The 17,838-nt window shown below is 36.3% G+C and overlaps 1 protein-coding gene across 1 annotated transcript; it reads right to left on the reverse strand.

Annotated features, from left to right (window-relative positions):
• Positions 1-5,511: 5,511 nt before the first annotated feature.
• On the reverse strand, positions 5,512-14,891 carry Lnp1 (leukemia NUP98 fusion partner 1). The gene is made up of 4 exons (XM_078044373.1): positions 14,753-14,891; positions 14,421-14,621; positions 8,267-8,497; positions 5,512-5,897 (listed from the first exon to the last, which is right to left on the reverse strand). The coding sequence occupies exons 2-4, from the start codon at positions 14,580-14,582 to the stop codon at positions 5,748-5,750; spliced, it is 543 nt and encodes a 180-aa protein (XP_077900499.1). The 5' UTR covers positions 14,583-14,621; positions 14,753-14,891; the 3' UTR covers positions 5,512-5,747.
• Between the last annotated feature and the right edge of the window lie 2,947 nt (positions 14,892-17,838).

The raw sequence follows: 17,838 nt of genomic DNA on the forward strand, positions 1-17,838 counted from the left end.
AATATTAACTAGATCCTAAGTAATATATGACAGTGTCTTGCCTAAAATAAAATGAATTCAAATTTTAGGGCTCTAGTTCTTTACAGTCACACCCTCAAACTATTGAGCTAGTACTATGCAATAACACCTTTTGAGTTGAGGGAACACAAACATAATTAATGTTTGGTCTCTGCCACTTAAGAATTCACAGCCTAGATGGGAAGACAGACATGTTAGAAAACTGTTGCATTATATGATGAAAACTGCATGAGTTAAACTGCATCACAGGAGAGAATATGAGCATGTGAACATTTGTGTGTGTGTGTGTGTGTGTGTGTGTGTGTGTGGTGCTGGGGACTGTGCAAGCCTTGTGCATGCTAGGCAAGCACTCTACCAACCAAGAACATTTTTATTTGGAGAAGGGTGGGAGGGAGGGCAAGAGAAGGACAAATTCAGGTATAATAAACTTTACTTAAAATTTGTAACCCCAAATAACACCTTGAATTAATTAAATTACAATACATTTTAAGGTAAATAAAACTTAAAAAGTAAAATTCAAGAGACCTAAAAAAAGAGGCTTAAGAGTTACCTAGCGTATAGATTACTGCTGCCTGGTTGAAATGAGATACATATGCAATTAATAATTTTATAATGGTCTCCTTCATCAAAGAAAAAAGATGAAATTAATTTTAATAATATATTTGAGTTATATAAAAATATTGTTTATTTTATCAAAACCAAAGTGAGATGTCAAGGACCTAAAATCACCTGGTAGCTATGAGAATGGATGGAACTGGGTAAATCTGAGTGACATTTAGATGCAAAGTAGGCAGGAGTGATGATTAATTGGATGTAAAATCAGAGGAGTGAGAGTGATTTTAAACCCAAATAGGTGCATATTTGAGATATCATTAAGTGATGCATTCATGAAAATAGGGAACATAGATAGAGAACAGGCCTGAGGCAAGTGTGAGACTTTGAATCTGGACTCATGAATTGAAGGTTTGATCCATAACTGTAGGCCCTATTGGAGGTGGTAGAAACTTTAAGAAGTGGGGTCAGTTGGAGTTAGTAGGTCACTGGAAACATGTGCATGAGGGTATATTAGGACACCCCACCCACCCACTCTGCTCCTTTCTCTCTCTACTCCACAGCTGCCATAGAGTGAGAAGTTTATTCTGCCATATGCTCCCCACTATAATGTCCTACCTCCCACAGGCCCAAAGTGACAGGGCCAAGCAACCATGGCCTGAAACCTCTGAAATGGTGAGTTTAAAATAATAGTTTCCTCCCTCTGTTGCAGACATTTTGTCACAGTGATAGAAATCTGACCAATACAGCAAGGAATAAAAGCTTGCTTTTAAAAAATGAGTTTGAAATTCCATGAAATCTGCAACTGATAATATGTTCAAGGGACAGTGAATTTATGAGCCTCATGCTCATGAGAGATTCTACATCAGAGGGGTAGATGGGAGTCATCAATTCATATGTAGCTTATCCCACGGGAAAATTTGAGATTGATGAGAGAAAATGAAGAGAGTAAGACAAGTGCTGAGGCAGAGACCAGAAGAAAATTACTACTTAAGGTATAAGGATCCTAACCAAAGACCAAGAGGGAACAGAGAGGCACAAGGAAACCAGAAGAATATAATTGTCAACAACCAAAGAAAGAACTTCAAGAAGAGGTCAACTAAGTCTGATGCTTCCAGAAAATCAAGCAAAAAAAAAAATACAGTGATGTTTTCATAAAATTTGACAGTAAGGAGGTCATGACTAGCTTTGAAAAGAACAATCTCTGCAGAGGGTAAGGACAGAAATCGTATTGCAGCAGACTTAAAATTGACAGGATGGGCTAGGTTGTACTTCAGTAATAGAATGTCTGCCGAGATAGAAATTTTCAATTCCCAGCACCAAAATGTAAAAAAAAAAAAAAAAAAAAAAAACAAAGAAAAGATGGGTTAATGTAGATAAACCCTTAAGAAGTTGTTTTTTGTTTTGTTTTTGTTTTTGTTTTGCTTTGTTGTGTTTTTTTTTCCCTGAGGGAAGATAGCTAAGGTGGTATCTAGCATGAAAAGGATAATATCTACTGGTATGAGGAAAGGTTTTTATGATGTCAGAAGCTATTGAAAAGGAGATATAGAAATTCTTCAATAAACAATTTCATTGATCTGAAAAGATGTTAATCGTGTATTAACTAAAAGGAGACATGATTGAAAAAAAAGAGACATGATTGAAAAAAGTGTTTTATGTAGAAGTATGTACATGTGAACACATAGATAACATTCAGGAAGAACATACACTAATATATTAACCACATTTATCTCTGAGTAGGTAGACTAACAGAAATTCTTTTTGTTTCTTATTATTTTTATTACTCTGTATTTTTTATTGCAAGAGGCTGTGTTTTATGATACAAAAATGAAAAAAAAACTAGAAATTTCATTTTCAGGGAGTCCATCACTTCCACATACTATGGTCTTGAACATGTGTTGAAAATGACTTCATTCCAGTTTGATGAAACATTTGTAAAATTCCTAATCATGATTTTTTCATGAGTCTACAAATGGGAAGAATCCAGGCATCCAGATACCCAGGCTGGAGTAGGAGGCAGCTACTGACTCAGGCAGCCATCCAATGGGCCAAAATGATTCATCTAGGCTTCTAACTTTCCCAATGTGTGGGTCATCTCTCCCCACATCTCTTCAGAAACAAAAGTAGATGAGCAAACTGTCCCCAGAATTGAAACTTGTTTGACAAGACTTCAAAGTACTCAAAGCCAGGGAAACTACTCTCCTATGCATGACTTATGCACAGAGAGGAACCCTCCTATCCTCCCAGTCAGTAGTGGCAATGGATAGGCAAAAGTCACTATATCATAGCCTTCACTCATCTTTCATTATATGTATGAAAAAGCATAATACTGTGTTAAGAAGGTCACATGGACATATCAGTCCAGAAAGGATGCAGGTATAGGCTATATAGAAATCAAAATTATTCCAATCAAGGTAGTTGCTATTTTAGTTTTATTGCACTATTTTCCCCTTAAGACTTTCCCTTTTCTCTCTTCCTTCTATTGTCTATATAAAGATATCTTACAGCAGTCAATTACAATACTAGTTTAAGTAGTATATGTGGGAGATTTTCTTCTTCACAAAATGGAAAACCTAGTTGCACATGGGCATTTGAAGATCCAAGATAGAGACAAAGAATAAACAGGCTAAGTATTAGAGTTCCAGTCCATTTTTTGTGAGGGGTGGGGAGAATGGTGATAGAATATTGGTGAAGGCGATCCCCCACTCACTGTCTTGACAGGGTGACAGTGAGGATGAATGCTGGCAAAGCCACGCTGGTTGGTGGGTAACCGAAACCATGAGACCCTTTTTTATGTAATTGGGACTTTGCATTTTCATGCTTATGTTTCTCACAGGAGGCATGAGTATGTTAAATGCCAAACAAATTAAATTTCAGATGGCTAGAACAGAACAGGCGGTTCATGCCTTGGAGGCCGTTCTACCATCCCTCAGCATATCAAGGACAAAGTAAAAGGCTATTCTTCTATCTTAGTACATTGTGGACAAACCTAATAACGGACAACAATCATCCTCTGAAAGGACATGAGAGCTAGTGCACCTTGACTGAAAAACAAACTCTTTGAGAACTAGTGTACCTTGACTGAGAAACAAAGAAACTCTTTGAGAAAGCAGCTCAACCAGTTTTATGAGAATAAATTTAGGAATCAATTAAAATAGCTTTATAAGACACAGTTTTAAAATAATGTTAGAAATATTATTAAATTTAGAAATTTAGAAATTCTTAAGTCTTTAGTTGTATAGGTTTCTGATATGTTTTAAGGATGATTCATAAACTTTAGGACATTTTAAATATAAGATTTAAAAGGACTTTTTTAGATGGGAATTTTAGATTAAAAATAAAGTACAAGTGTACTTTAAGTTAATGATTAGTTAGGAGACTTAGAGTCTGGTTACGTAGTTTGGCATTAGTTAATAAGAAAATAACATATCTTGGGAAAAATAGTAAATCTTGGGAAAATCTGAAGGGTGTAAATTGGTGACATGTTTTATTGATGATTCTGTACTTTGAAGATTGTATGGCTGGGGGTCATATCCTGGAAGGATGTAGATTGGTGTGCCCTCAATCATGGTTAAGGAAATGTCATGTCTTGGCAAAGTTTTAAATTATATAATTAATGACGTATTGTGAATTTATAATGATGAGAAAAATTATAATAAAAGGGGGACCCAGAGAAAGCAGCTTGATCTCTCTCTCTGAAGATTTCTCAAATGGAACGACTCCTGTCTCATCTTTTCGCCGACGTCACTCATCCTTCAGGACTCCCTGGACCCTGCCGGGGCAGGACCCTGGCAGAATATAGTCTTAAAAAGTTAAAATCTAGAGTATAAAGCTGACCTCAAGTACTCAGTCTTCACCCATGTATTCAAAATTGTAACATACTCACTAAGATCTCATCATTCACAGGCACATTACACACTAAGTCAGACCCACTTCTAAAGAGAAATGGAGGTCCTGTGTGAGGAGCATGAGTTCTGCCATCAAAGTAAATGAATCACTCAGGCCCTCACCTTGCCAACATAACTGGAAGCTACAGAACTTTTCTATACTGCAATTTCCTCAAGCAGAAAGTAAAGAGAAAATGTATCTGTGATAGTTAATATTTAGTGTCAAATTGACTGAATTGAAGAATACTCAAATCTGAGCAAAGCAGATACTTCTGGGAGTATCCATGCAGGTGTTTCTGAAAGACATTGGCATTTGAGCCACTGAAAGTGGGGAGGATCTACCCTCACTCAATCTGAGTGGACACCATCCAATTGTTTGAGGCTCAGATGAACAAAAAGGCAAATATCCTCTTCTCCCTCCCTCCCCCTATCTCACTGGGACAGTTCTCTTCTCAAGCCCTTGGACATCAAAACTCCATGTTCACCAGTCTTTGAACTCAAAGACCTACACCTGCACTGTCTTCAGCAGCCACAGATTCTCATGCCTTTTGGTCTTGGAGTAAGAAGTTAGACCAGCAGCTTCTTTAGTTCTGAGGCCTTTGGACTTGGCCTGAGCCACACTACTGACTTCCTTAGTTCTCTGGCTTACAGACAGTCCATCATGACATTTCTCAGCCTCTATAATCATGTGAGCCAATTCCCCAAATATATCTGTCTCACATAGTTCACTCTGTGTATCCTTTGGGTCTTGCCTCTCTGCAGAACCCTGAATAAAACAAGGTTCTACTTCAGGGTAGAAAGGATTATTATAGGTAATATATTAAAGCATTCAGGATAATACTTTGCATGGTAATTACCAGTTCTGTTAAATGATGGCCATTAGACATGCTTACATAATTACTTCTAAAAGGAAGTAAATCTAAAGAGTCACACCAATGACTTTTATTTAAGATGAATTGCAAGGTTGTCATGGAAGAAGAGTTGGTGAAGATGCGTGGGTAGCTCTTTAAAAATCTTCGTTTGCATTTTCAGAAATTACTTTACTCTATTAAAATACCTTTTATTCTTTTATTCCCATGAAAAGGCAAAAAAGCAGATTACACTCCAGCAAGATGCCAGAAGCAGTTGGAGGGTGACGCAAGTCATCTTGAAGAGCCCCATTCCAACCGCCCACCTCTGTCACTCAGCATCTGGGATGCCCTTTTGCAGCTGCCATCCTGCCCTCCTGGAATGGTGAACTGGGCCCAAAACGACCAGTGGTGCCTGTCATCACAACATAAAAATAAAGAACTATTCCGGCCCTTTTTCAACCAGGGAGGCCATGGATACCTCTCGGGGTTCTTCCTTGGCTGAGCTCCTTCTTTCTTCCACCTTCTTGCGGGATCTTACCTCCATCCTCAGACATTCTCTCTCATTTCTTTCCTTTCTGCTCTCAGGTCCCTGAAAGAGAAGGGTCAGGAAAGGGGAGAGATGCACCAGAAGCTCTGTGCCTCCCATTGCTCCCAACCACCAGACATGAGGAAAGCCCTGCCCTGTAGCCAATGTCCAGTTCTTAGTTTCTAGTAACAAATCAGCATAACCCCAAATCATCATATTGCCAAAGGTTTTAGTCATAAAGAGAAGGAATACAGGGTCCTGGGCATCACTGCTGGTCTGAGAAGAATGCCAACCTGCACATGACCATGACTCTTGTGCTCTCACATACCAAAGCTAAAGTATGTACAGTACAGTGAAATTAAGTCTCCTGGCGTTTTTTGATAAGGAAAACAAGATCACATATGGAATGATTCTAACTTCATTACCTTATATTATGTTAATATTAGAGTTTGCACTAAATTTTAATGTGAGAACTGTGTGAAAAAATGAAGTGTTGAGAAATAACTTCCAACCATGTTAGCATTCCCCAGTAAGTTGCCCAAGTGGGATAGTTGGAGGCCGGGGGTGGGTGGTCCACATTTATTCACTGATTTATTGAACACACAGTGTTGTTGTAAGATTAGGAGATGAAGTACTAAATGAAGAGATTTTACCTTCTAGATATTCCACCTGGGGGAGTGGGGGGAGATAGACCATCAGTAAATAAGGCTAAAAGGAAGTAAACAATGATGATAAATAAAATTGTAACTACAACAGGTGGCGGTGATATATAGTAGGGAACTATGAAGAAGGGGAGATTCTTTTTTTAAAAAGTTTTAGTTGTAGATAGACACAATACATTTTCTTCATTATTTTTATGTGGTGCTGAGGATTGAACCCAGTGCCCAACATGTGCTAGACAAGTGCTTTACCACTGAGCTACAACCCCAGCCCCAAGAAGGGGAGATTCTTCAGTGTTGATGGTCAGGGAGTTTCTTTGAAAGGAATTACTGTGCAAAAATAACATGCATAAACATGGTAATGGTAACTATGTATGCTTCTATTTTTAAAAAAATAAACAGAAAAAATCCCTTCTCTTCCCCCTTATTTGAACTGTAAACATTAGGGATCCAGTGATGAGTGGTGGTCATGTGGCAGAACTCAGCCCTACAAGCTGAACATTGTGGAGGTGTCTTATTACCACAATATTGTCTGCTACTCCATGGTGTAAACTGTTTCTTATACCTAGATTGTCTCATTCCATCCATAAACATTCATTGATTGAAGTCAGAAAGCAAAACAAAGATGCTTAGATAGAAGTTAAAAGAAACTTTAAATAAAAACTGTACTAGTTCTGTACATGTGGTGCCAGATGATTTTCATAGACCCATCACTTGTATTTATCTGATCAAAATTCATGTTTAGCAATTATAAATGTTTCTAATGCTGGTTAGAACAGCACAAAAACAGTATAGTGAATATTGTTTCAAATTTGGTCTTTACCTTATTAAGAATAAACACTATGCAAGATATACTTATTAATAATGATTTGAAATTTACTTCCTCATTTCATCACTTAGAAAATCAGAAAAGTAAGAAAAATAAGTCAATTGAATTTCTAAATACTGAGGTGAAAGTATTAATATTGTTTGTCATGATTAGGCCACAAAAGCAGTTTCTGGCTCTTTCAATGTTCAAATATGTGAAATTTAAACCAACACATTAGTATTCATTTGGTCCCCAAACAAAAAATGATATAGCCAATCTTCCCTACCTGTGGGGCTAATATCTGTGGATTCAACCAACTGAGGATGAAAAATAACCAGGAAACAAAACGGTGTCTGTACTGAATATATAATATACACCTTCTTTTTCTTGTCATTGTTCCCTAATCAATATACTATAATAACTATTTATCTATTGTTTACATTGTATAAAGTATTATAAGAAAATTAGAGATAATTTAAAAGTAAATGGGAAAATGTAAAATATATGAATGTAAAGAATACAGAGATTATTTGCAAATAATACTCCATGTTGCATAAGGAACTTTAACATTCATAAATTTTGGTATCCTTTATGTGGGATGCTAGAGAGAATACCTTAGGGAATACTTTATATACATTTTAAAATTTGCTGACAAACTCCACTGTTTATTGTAGCTAGCTTTAGAAAAGTGTGTAGATTGTTACAGTGGAAAATTTTTAAAAGAATTTATGTTTTGAATTTTTAATTTTACATTACAAAAATTTTATAATATGCTCCTTAAAATTGTCATAAAATAAAATATTTAATTTTAGATTAGTTGTAATAAACTCAGTGTTGTTTTCATTGATCTTATTACCAAGCTGTAAATGGAGAAGTTAAATTTGTGCTCCTCAAACTTGAGGATGACAAAACCTCTCGGTTTTCTTTCCCAAGGGGTTTAAATGTGTACTAGCTCAGTTACATACCAGAGAGACAGAGTGTTTGGTTTTAAAGCACAGTTGCTGTTCAAAGGACTCTGAAAACTCCTGAATTTTGGAATGAGAGCTTCCTTTTGATTCCAGTGACTCCTTGAGTGATCCATCCACTGAGGATTTCCTGTAATATCGCATGTGAGCACAGTTTCGGAATTCCTGATCTTCATGAGAATGCCTTCGAGGTTGGTGGTCACATGATGTCATTCTAGGAAGCATAGGAAACTGGGGATATAAAATTAAAATTTTTGTAACATAAAGAGAATGTACAATATTAGCACAGACACAAGATGCCCATAAACTACTAATAAACATTTCTAATACTTAACTGAAATTTTATCTTCTTGATCGCATTAGATGGCATTAGAGCAGATTATGCTAAGTGAAACTAGCCAATCCCTAAAAAACAAATGCCAAATGTCTTCTTTGATATAAGGAGGGCAACTAAGAACAGAGCAGGGAGGAAGAGCATGAGAAGAAGATTACCATTAAACAGGGATGAGAAGTGGGAGGGAAAGGGAGAGAGAAGGAAAATTGCATGGAAATAGAAGGAGACCCTCACTGTTATACAAAATTACATATAAGAGGAAGTGAGGGGAAAGGGAAAAAAACAAGAGAGAGAAATGAATTACAGTAGATGGGGTAGAGAGAGAAGAGGGAGGGAAGTGGGGTAGAGAGGATAGGAAAGGCAGCAGAATACAACAGACACTAGTATGGCAGTATGTAAAAACGTAGATATGTAACTGATGTGATTCTGCAATCTGTATACGGGGTATAAATGGGAGTTCATAACCCACTTGAATCAAATGTATATGATATGTCAAGAGCTTTGTAATGTTTTGAACAACTAATAATAAAAAAAGAGTTTCAGAAAAAAAGATTTTTCTCTACAATGAAGGAGCAGAATCCATTCATTAAAATATTAAATAGAACATCCAAGGACCAGTTTAATTGCTTGCTACTCTACCAATGATTTTTAAACATTTCTAGTTAAACCATAAACATTTGAGAAATAGCTTAAAGATTAATATTTATGTAATTTCTAAGTAAAAGTATAATGAGATAGTCATAAAAAATATAATTTATATTAAAAAGCTAATGTGCACCAAAAACAATATAAAATTAAGCTTTAGACAGAAACTAAAAAACAATGGCTACATATTATTGTTTAATAAATATCTTGCACGTAAGTACATCTCATTTACATACAGACATAGAGATAAAATAACACAATAACAACAATGTTAAAATCACAATTGGAAAAGCAGCAGAGCATTGAAAGTTCCTATGTAACTTTTGCACCAAGATATTGGTCTTCAAATTGCCAAATGCTGTGCACATTTTGGTCTTTATCTTAATTATTGACTGGTGTTCAACTTAGTTGCCTGCAGGGGTCGCTAGAAACACTTTTTCCTTGCTTTCTATCACTGCACCCTCTGGTTTTCCCTTTGATCTTTTTGCTACAGTGATTTAAACATTGTTGTTTACTCCTTCCTTCTCCAAGTATAAAAAAGTTATACATTCAGGAATGAGTAAAAGGCTTTTAATCTGGAATGCACAGCATGGCAAGCCAAACGTGTAACCAAAGAGGAAAAGGTAAGAAAATATTTTGCTGGCAAAAAGGGAAAAAATCATATAAGCTGCTCAGATACAAAGTCTATTGGTCTTCTTTCTAGACCAGTGGCAGGAGCTGAAGTCTTATTGGTAGAGGTGCCATTGCGGGGAAAGTATCTTGTCTGAATTGTTGTCTTAGAGAATGTTAAAGATAAACTCTGTTATAGAAATATGTGTCTGTGTGTGAGCTATGTCAAGCATGTTGTGTATGGAGGTTTTCTGGTTTTTTTTTTTTTTTTTCTGAAGAAGTCCTTGAAATAGTTAACAGTTCTTATCTCAGACAGGCTGATCGAGCATGAGCTCCCAGCTTTCCCAGCTCTGAATTTTGTCCAGGTGTGACAGAGGAACTTTGTCTTGGATCCACAATTTTCATAGAGATTAGAAAGGTGAGGGGGTGATGGTACATAAAGCTGCAGCAGGGAGGACTGCCCATGTTAGTGCCTGTGCTGTGCAGTAGGGTGGACGCACTGACTAAAGACCAGGGAGGCAATGCCATTGAAAGGGTGAGGTGGTGCAAAATGAGGTACAAAATGAAAAAGTGACCAGGTATGAGTCTGGGAGGATGGCAAGCCATGGGTGCATTGAGACAAAAATAAGGAGGAAGTAAACAAGCCATCCAGCCAGCTCTCTGGTCCTAGCTCTCTGGTGCTTCTTCTTACAAGACCACCAATCCCATCAGATCAGGACCCAACCCTCATAATTTCATTTAACCTTAATTATCTCCCAAAGGCCCCATCTCTAATACCATCCATTGAGGATTAAGCTTCAACATGTACCAAATGGCAGCCTTCAGTAGAAAATCACCAATTATCTTCCCATTGTAATATGAGAAACATTAAAGACAGTTAAGGCCATGAGGTTGGATAGGAGGAGTAACTTAAGAGTGTTTCAGTAGCACAGTAGGGTAACTATTTTTGACAACATTTAATTGTATATTTCAAAATAGCTGGTAGAGAGGATCTTTAATGTTCCTAACACAATGAAATTATAAATGTTTGAGGGACTGTGTATGCCAATTAATCTTATATGTTCATCATACATTGTATACATGTATTAAAATATCACACTCTACTCCATAAATTCATACAAATTTTTCTTCATGGTGCTACAAATTGAACCCAGGACCTCATACATGTTGATATACTCTACCACTGAACTATACTCCCAAATGGTACAATTATTAGGTCAATTAAAATTAAAAAAAATATTATAAAAACAATAATAAGGGAAAGGTGAAATTAAAAACTCTAGAACTTTTGGCAGTAATTAACTAAAAGCATCTAGAAAAAAAAACTTTCCAAATTTAAACATCACTGACTAATAATAATAATAGGTACCTTCTAGGTAGCAGGCACTGACCTAAGCACTGAACATACATTACTCATTGGATCTTCACAACAATCTAAGGAGGTGCTTGCTATTATCATCAATTCCACTTAAATATGGTATATTTGAGGCAGAGAGAAGTTAAGCAATTTGTTCAGAGTCAGGGTACTAATACATGAAAAATGCAGGAGGAAGCTCCAGAGTCCTGCTCTTAACTCCTTCATTGTTCTATGATAGCTCCTCCACATTAGCACCTTGTAAAAAAAAAAAAAAAAAAAAAAAAAGTACACAGAACATTAAGCTAAAAGTTCCCCCAGAGAAATATCACTGAAATCCTATTGTTAATTAAGGATTCCGGTAGTGCTTTGTTAAAATTAAACACAAATATCCAAGTGCAGTGGTGCATGCCTGTAGTCCCAGATACTCAGGAGGCTGAGGTGAGAAGAATACTTGAGCCAAGGAGTTCAAGGTTAGCCTAGGCAACATAGGAAGACTCTGTCTTTTAAAAGCAAAAAGTTAAATACAAGTCTAATCTGGAATACAAGAAGCCATTTACTATCAATTATAAAATGCTATAGTATACCTTTTCTCTCCAGGTTTGTGAGAAAACCTTTAAAGGAGCCAAGCCCCAATTCATCCCTATAGCAAACAACTGCAAGAGAACCACCCCTATGGTGACATACTGCTGTAGAAATGATAGTGTGTAGCTGGCTTAGGTCAATCAGGGATAAACATTAAAATTATCTTTCACAGCTTTAAATTTAAATAAATGATATGAAAATTTTTACTTCAGTTTTGTATTTCTGTGATAATGGACAGGGAAGGCAGACATATTCAATAGCCAAGAGAGATTTCACTTTTTTTTCCACCAAAGACAACAGGACAGAAAAAGCAAGATTTCTTTATTTGCTTTAAACGAACAATCACAGGTTATAATGGGTTTGGACAAAAAGCAATGTTCTATGAGAAGAACTAAACTTTAATTCCTTGTTATACTTCATCCTGCCAATCTGTATATTATACTAGACCAAAAATTTACACAGGCATGGGGATCATGTATCTTCTTTTACCCTGTCATCCGATTGTGTCTGGCACATAGTGAGGGCTCAATAAATATGTTATATGAATTAATACTAATCATAAGACTGATAAGATGCATTAGAAAGCACATGCAAAACAGGAAAGAAAGGAGAAGCTCTTTGTTTCCTATAAATGTGATATTAATAGGTAAATATCAATAGATTAATATTTAGAAAGGAAATGGCCTTAGATTGGAGTAATTGAGAGAGAAGAAAAATAAGGGTAAAAGTAACTCTTTTAAAGTTATTTTCATTGAGCTCAAAGTAAAATTCAAAAAATTGAAAAACTGATTTTTTTCAGATCTCCAAAATAAGAAAAATTTGAGTACATTTAGAGGTATGAAAAGTTAGTATCCAATACAGATTCAATTTACAAATGTATAGCATTATGTAGATAGGGAAAGAAGAATCAGATTCCCTGTTTTCCAGGACTTGGTGTATAACTCCTCCGCATCCTTTTATTTATGTTTATGCTTCTATGTTCTCTTTTCTATTTAGTCAGATTATAATTTTTATTCCATATTTTGTCTCCATAAGTAAATGCATGTGTGTTAGACTGATCATTATAAAATTCATTGTTGACTCAGATGCTCTAAACCTATTAATTCAGGTACTCTTAACCTATTGATTCAGATAAATAATATTTAATGGATGCTTCAGAAACATTATACAAATAAAATCTGCTATTTCCCAAGCAAATAATACTGCAAACTAAAAGTGAATTCTCTAAATAGGGTGTATTATCTAAGTTAAAATTTGAGAGGTGCTAAAGTTTATTCAAAAAACTATATTTTGTAAACCATATTTTTTCCTTTGTTTTCATTTTTCCTGTGGCTATAGGCACTGTTGTGATAGAGTAAATCATAATATTTCCCTTTACTTATGCCTGTTCTCACATCTAGAAACTGGAGTGTCTCCATACTCCTGTTATCATACATTATGGACACCTTGCTAGGTGTGGAACATTAATTATATTTAGATTAAATGAGAGCATGATAAGCAGGTCTATCTTTTTTTTTAATATTTGTTTAGTTGTAGATGAAGGTCTATTGTTTAAAACAGAATGAGGGAAAGTTAAAGCTGAAAGGTTTCTCTGAGCGCACCCTGTTAAATAAATCTTCACTTAAGGAAACAGAAGCACCAAGAAGAGCTGACAGCCCTTTGTCCTTTAATATGCATTTGGTAAGAGGCCTATTGTGAAATATTTGGTTTTAAAAAGGTCTCATTTTCCAAGTTGCTGACCAATGGCATTTAACAGAGGTTCCCATGCACCTATTAATATAATTCACAGTCATTATGCATCTTGGAACCCTAAAACTAAAAATTAAATCAAGTAAATTTACCCCTAAGCTTTCTGGTTTTGGACTTGGCAGAAACAGGGGTTAGAGAGCAGTGTCTGGAGCTGAAATTCTAAGTGACTTGGAAAGAGAGAAGCCATTTTACTGCTGTGTGACAGTGAAGTAGAGGACATGCATGTCTACTGTGGAGTCTTCCAGCACCACAGTAGGCAGACAGAAACACTCTGATACCTGTTTTGAGCCCACACCTGGCAAGGCCACCCACTTTCCTCACCACAGCTTTCTGCTAACCCTTCATTCACCAGACACCTGGTGCTCTGCCTAGCCCTGGGAAAACAGGGCTGAGGACTGTGGAGTTTGGGTTCCTGTTCTTGTCAGAAAACCAAATGGAAACCACTAGAAAAAAATATATCACATATATCAATGGTAGCGATTTGTTACATGGAATCCCTAACTCCTCAGAGGTCTTGGCACCAAATAGAGGAATTATTTTCAGTATTTCAAAGTGACTAGTAGAAATCACACATTGATTGACAGTGTTACACAGACTAATTATAACATCAAGTTTCTTTTTTTTTTTTTTTTTTTGCCTTGAATTCTGTCTTGCTGTGGGATTATGCCAGGCTTATAGGAGCTCTGAAGAGCAGTGAAAGATATTTTAGATTACTAAGATTAAGGAAATCATTACCAATAGATAAAAATCAGGTCACTTAAAGAACAAGATGAAATGATAAAAGGGAATTTTGTGGTATGAATAAAGATTCAAAAAATTCTCTAAGAGAAATCCCCTCCCCACTCCACCTCTCCCTTGGTTCTATGATAACAACTCACTGGGCAGGGCAGGGAGGTTTTCCTGTAACTGGCGTCTTGTGGTCGGTGGTATTCCCGGGGTCCTCTCTCATCCTCCTCTCTCCAGCTGTGACCCCAGAAGCTGCTCATCCATTTGGCAAAAGATACATCGTCATCATCATCATCATCATCTTTGTGCTCCATTTAAAGGTGATTCAAAACATTGAAGTCCTGTTCCTAAGACTAACAGAGAGAAATATCACCTAACAGGGCTGACTTGAAACCCAGGATTCTCCCCCAAAAAGACAAAACGAAGCTGGTATTTTTAAATGGTCTCTGATAATGGCATCTTTAAAGGAGAAAGGTTTACTAACAACCACTTCATCATCAGGCGGCCTTGGGCAATGTCTATTTATAAATTGTGCAGCCCACACTACCCTCCCCCTTTTTTTAATTGAGAGGTTTTTAATCCTCCCATTGCTGGGGCTTGTGTCTCACAGCCTAAGGGTAGAAAGCACAGTCCACTGCCTGGTTTTCCCTGTGCTTTGCTGCCAATGGCATGTGATGGCATCTCCAGCTGTCAATGATGATGAAGCATGACTCTCATAATATGTCAGGCCAGCACTGAAATAAGGCCACATTTAAAGGACAGACTGACAGCAGCTTGCAAGATAGCCAGCTGTTGGCAACCCATTTCTAGATCTGGATACTCTCCTAATAAATCAAATACATATTAACAGGAAATCTAGCTCTTGTGTCAAAGCAAGCAGTTTGTACTGAAGTATTATATACATGTGTGTACCAATATAAATAATATCCATGTAAAATGTACAAATCTGAAGTACACCACTTGGGTGAATTTTTACTATGAATACCCTGTATTACCAACAATGACACAGGTTAAGACAGAACATTCCCAGTTCTCCATCAGGCTCCCTTTGTCCCATTTCCAATGCACATTCCCTTTAAAAGGTTACTACTCCTGACTTCCACTCCCTTAGATTAATCTGCCTATACTTGAACTTTCTTTCAGTGGTACTGTACATTATTGTTTTTTATGTGTCATCCAACATTATATCTGTGAGATTTGTCCACATTTTTTCAGTAACAGTACTTCATGTGGCATAGTAATGAATTGCATGAATATCCCACAATTTTTTAAACTCAATAATGTATGGTCATTTAGGGCTGTAACATGGGTCATTTCCAGTAGGGGCTATTATTTTTAAAAAGCTTCTGTGAACTTTTCATCCCTGTTTTCAGTCATTTTTTTCAAGGTAAGGAGGATATTAAATTTATGGAGCCTCTACTGTGTTGCATATGGAGTAGATATCTTACAAATGCTGTGTTCTTTATAACAGCATTGGGAGATATTGAGGAGTAAACTGATTAAATTATGTTCTATGCATGTACAAATATGCCACAATGAAACCCACCATTCTATACAAGTATTTTGCACCAAAATAAAATTAAAAACCTGTCACTGGGAGATTTATGTCACATTTTATAGATGAAGAATTTGAGATTTAAGTAGTTTATCCCTTGCCTAAGGTGAAATTTTTGCTAAGCAGCACAGTCAGGTTTGAAGCAAGTCTCTCTACCATTCTGCCAGTATTCCACAGACTTTGGAGAAATCTTGAATTTTCATAAGGAGATTCTTGGTGATTTGTCAAATAAAAATACTTTCTGGAGCTGAAAAAAAAAGATAAGCTTGATAACTATGTACTAGTCCTAGAGCATGGTACCATAATTTATACTTACATAAAAAGTAAAATAATCAAAGCCTAAAATGGCTTGCAAAATTTTTACTTCTTGATTTTTTTTGTTCTTTTTTAATTGATTGTTCAAAACATTACAGAGCTCATGATATAACATCTTTCATACATTTGACTCAATTGGGTTTTGAACTCCCATTTTTACCCCAAATACAGATTGCAGAATCACATCTGTTACATACTCACATTTTTACATAATGGCATATTAGTGACTGTTGTATTCTGCTACCTTTCCTATCCCCTACTATCCCCCCTCTTACTTCTTGATTTAAAAGTGATTCATGCTTGCTGTTTTGTAATATTTTTATAATAATTGGAGGAAGGCTGCTTCTCAATGACCCAGGAAAAATTATAACTGTATGTCATCGCTGTTGGCTGTCTTTGTTACTAAAAAAAGACATAAGATAATTCCCCCTTGGATTTTATTCCCCAGTTCTTCCCCTCTCCCTCCTGCCCTCCTTCCCATTTTCTCCCCTACCTCTCCTCTACTGACCTTCAAAGGCATACTGTATTAGTCAAAGTCTTTCAGAAAAACAGACTCAATAGGAGTCAGGGTTCTCCAGAGAAACTGAATCAATATATTGATTCCCTTTGGGCATTCCTTCTAAAAGCAAGGATTCAAGTGAATTATTTGAACTGAAAAGTAAATTCTCTGGTCAGAGAGTTCCAACACACATACACATACACATACACATATGAGGGACAGGGAATGAGTAAGAGGAATTGATTCATGCAATTATGGAATTTGAGAAATCCCAAGATCTGCCACTTGCAACCTGAGGGACCAAAACAGGTGTTGGTATAGCTCAATCTGAATCCAAAGCTATGCCAACCAGGGGAGCCAATGGTGTAAATCCAAATCAAATAGCAGGAGAAAATGAGATTAAATGTCCCAACTCAAGCAATGAAGCAAATAATTTGTTCAATTCAAGTTCTCAGAGTAGGATGATGCTTACTCACACTGGGGACAGCAACCCATGTTACTGAGTTCACCAGTTCAACTGATGACCTCATCATCATCTTCCCAGACACACCCAGAAATGATGTTTAATTTAATCTGGACATCCCATGGCCACACTAACACATAACATTAACATCACAGCTACTAATCCATTCTTGAGAATTCTATCTCAATTTGTGTTTATCTCAAGTTGGAGGAGAGCACATCCCAAGGATGTGAGGTCACTCCAATCACTTCTGATAGATGAGTCTCTTGACTCCTTCTCAGGGTTGTCTCATGAGTTTTAATTTGTGTTCAGTTTTCCAGATTATTTGAAATTTTCAACATTAGATTGAAAGCCTGACCAATTTGCTCACTCTCTTTAGTTAGGCAGTCGATTATTAAATGCAGCTGTCCCCAGACAGAGATTAATCTTTTCCAGGCAGTTTTCTGGATAAAATGACCAGAAAAAAAAGATGTGGAGGTTTTCTAAGCACATTCTGAACATTTTTGAAAATTCAGAATTTGTTCTAACAAACTCCTGAACATGATGTGTATGTATGTATGTATGTATGTATGTGTGTGTGTATTATATATATTTATATATATATATGATATATACATGATATATATGTGTGTGTGTGTGTAAATTGCTTTGTTCCCCTTGTACCCAACCCATCCTAATAAAAGATCAAGATGAGAATAAAAAAATGATTAAGAAAAAAATGTAAAAGATTGATTTCAA

Source organism: Ictidomys tridecemlineatus, chromosome 3 (assembly GCF_052094955.1).
Source record: "Ictidomys tridecemlineatus isolate mIctTri1 chromosome 3, mIctTri1.hap1, whole genome shotgun sequence".
In the NCBI taxonomy this organism is placed as follows: domain Eukaryota; kingdom Metazoa; phylum Chordata; class Mammalia; order Rodentia; family Sciuridae; genus Ictidomys; species Ictidomys tridecemlineatus.

Coding starts and splice junctions, on each gene's coding strand:
- Lnp1 (XM_078044373.1), bottom strand. CDS start 14,582: ATGGAGCACAAAGATGATGATGATGATGATGACGATGTATCTTTTGCC. Junction 8,498..14,420: donor AAACCTCCCTGCCCTGCCCA/GTGAGTTGTTAT, acceptor TTATATCCCCAG/TTTCCTATGCTTCCTAGAAT. Junction 5,898..8,266: donor CCAAACACTCTGTCTCTCTG/GTATGTAACTGA, acceptor CTTCTCTTTCAG/GGACCTGAGAGCAGAAAGGA.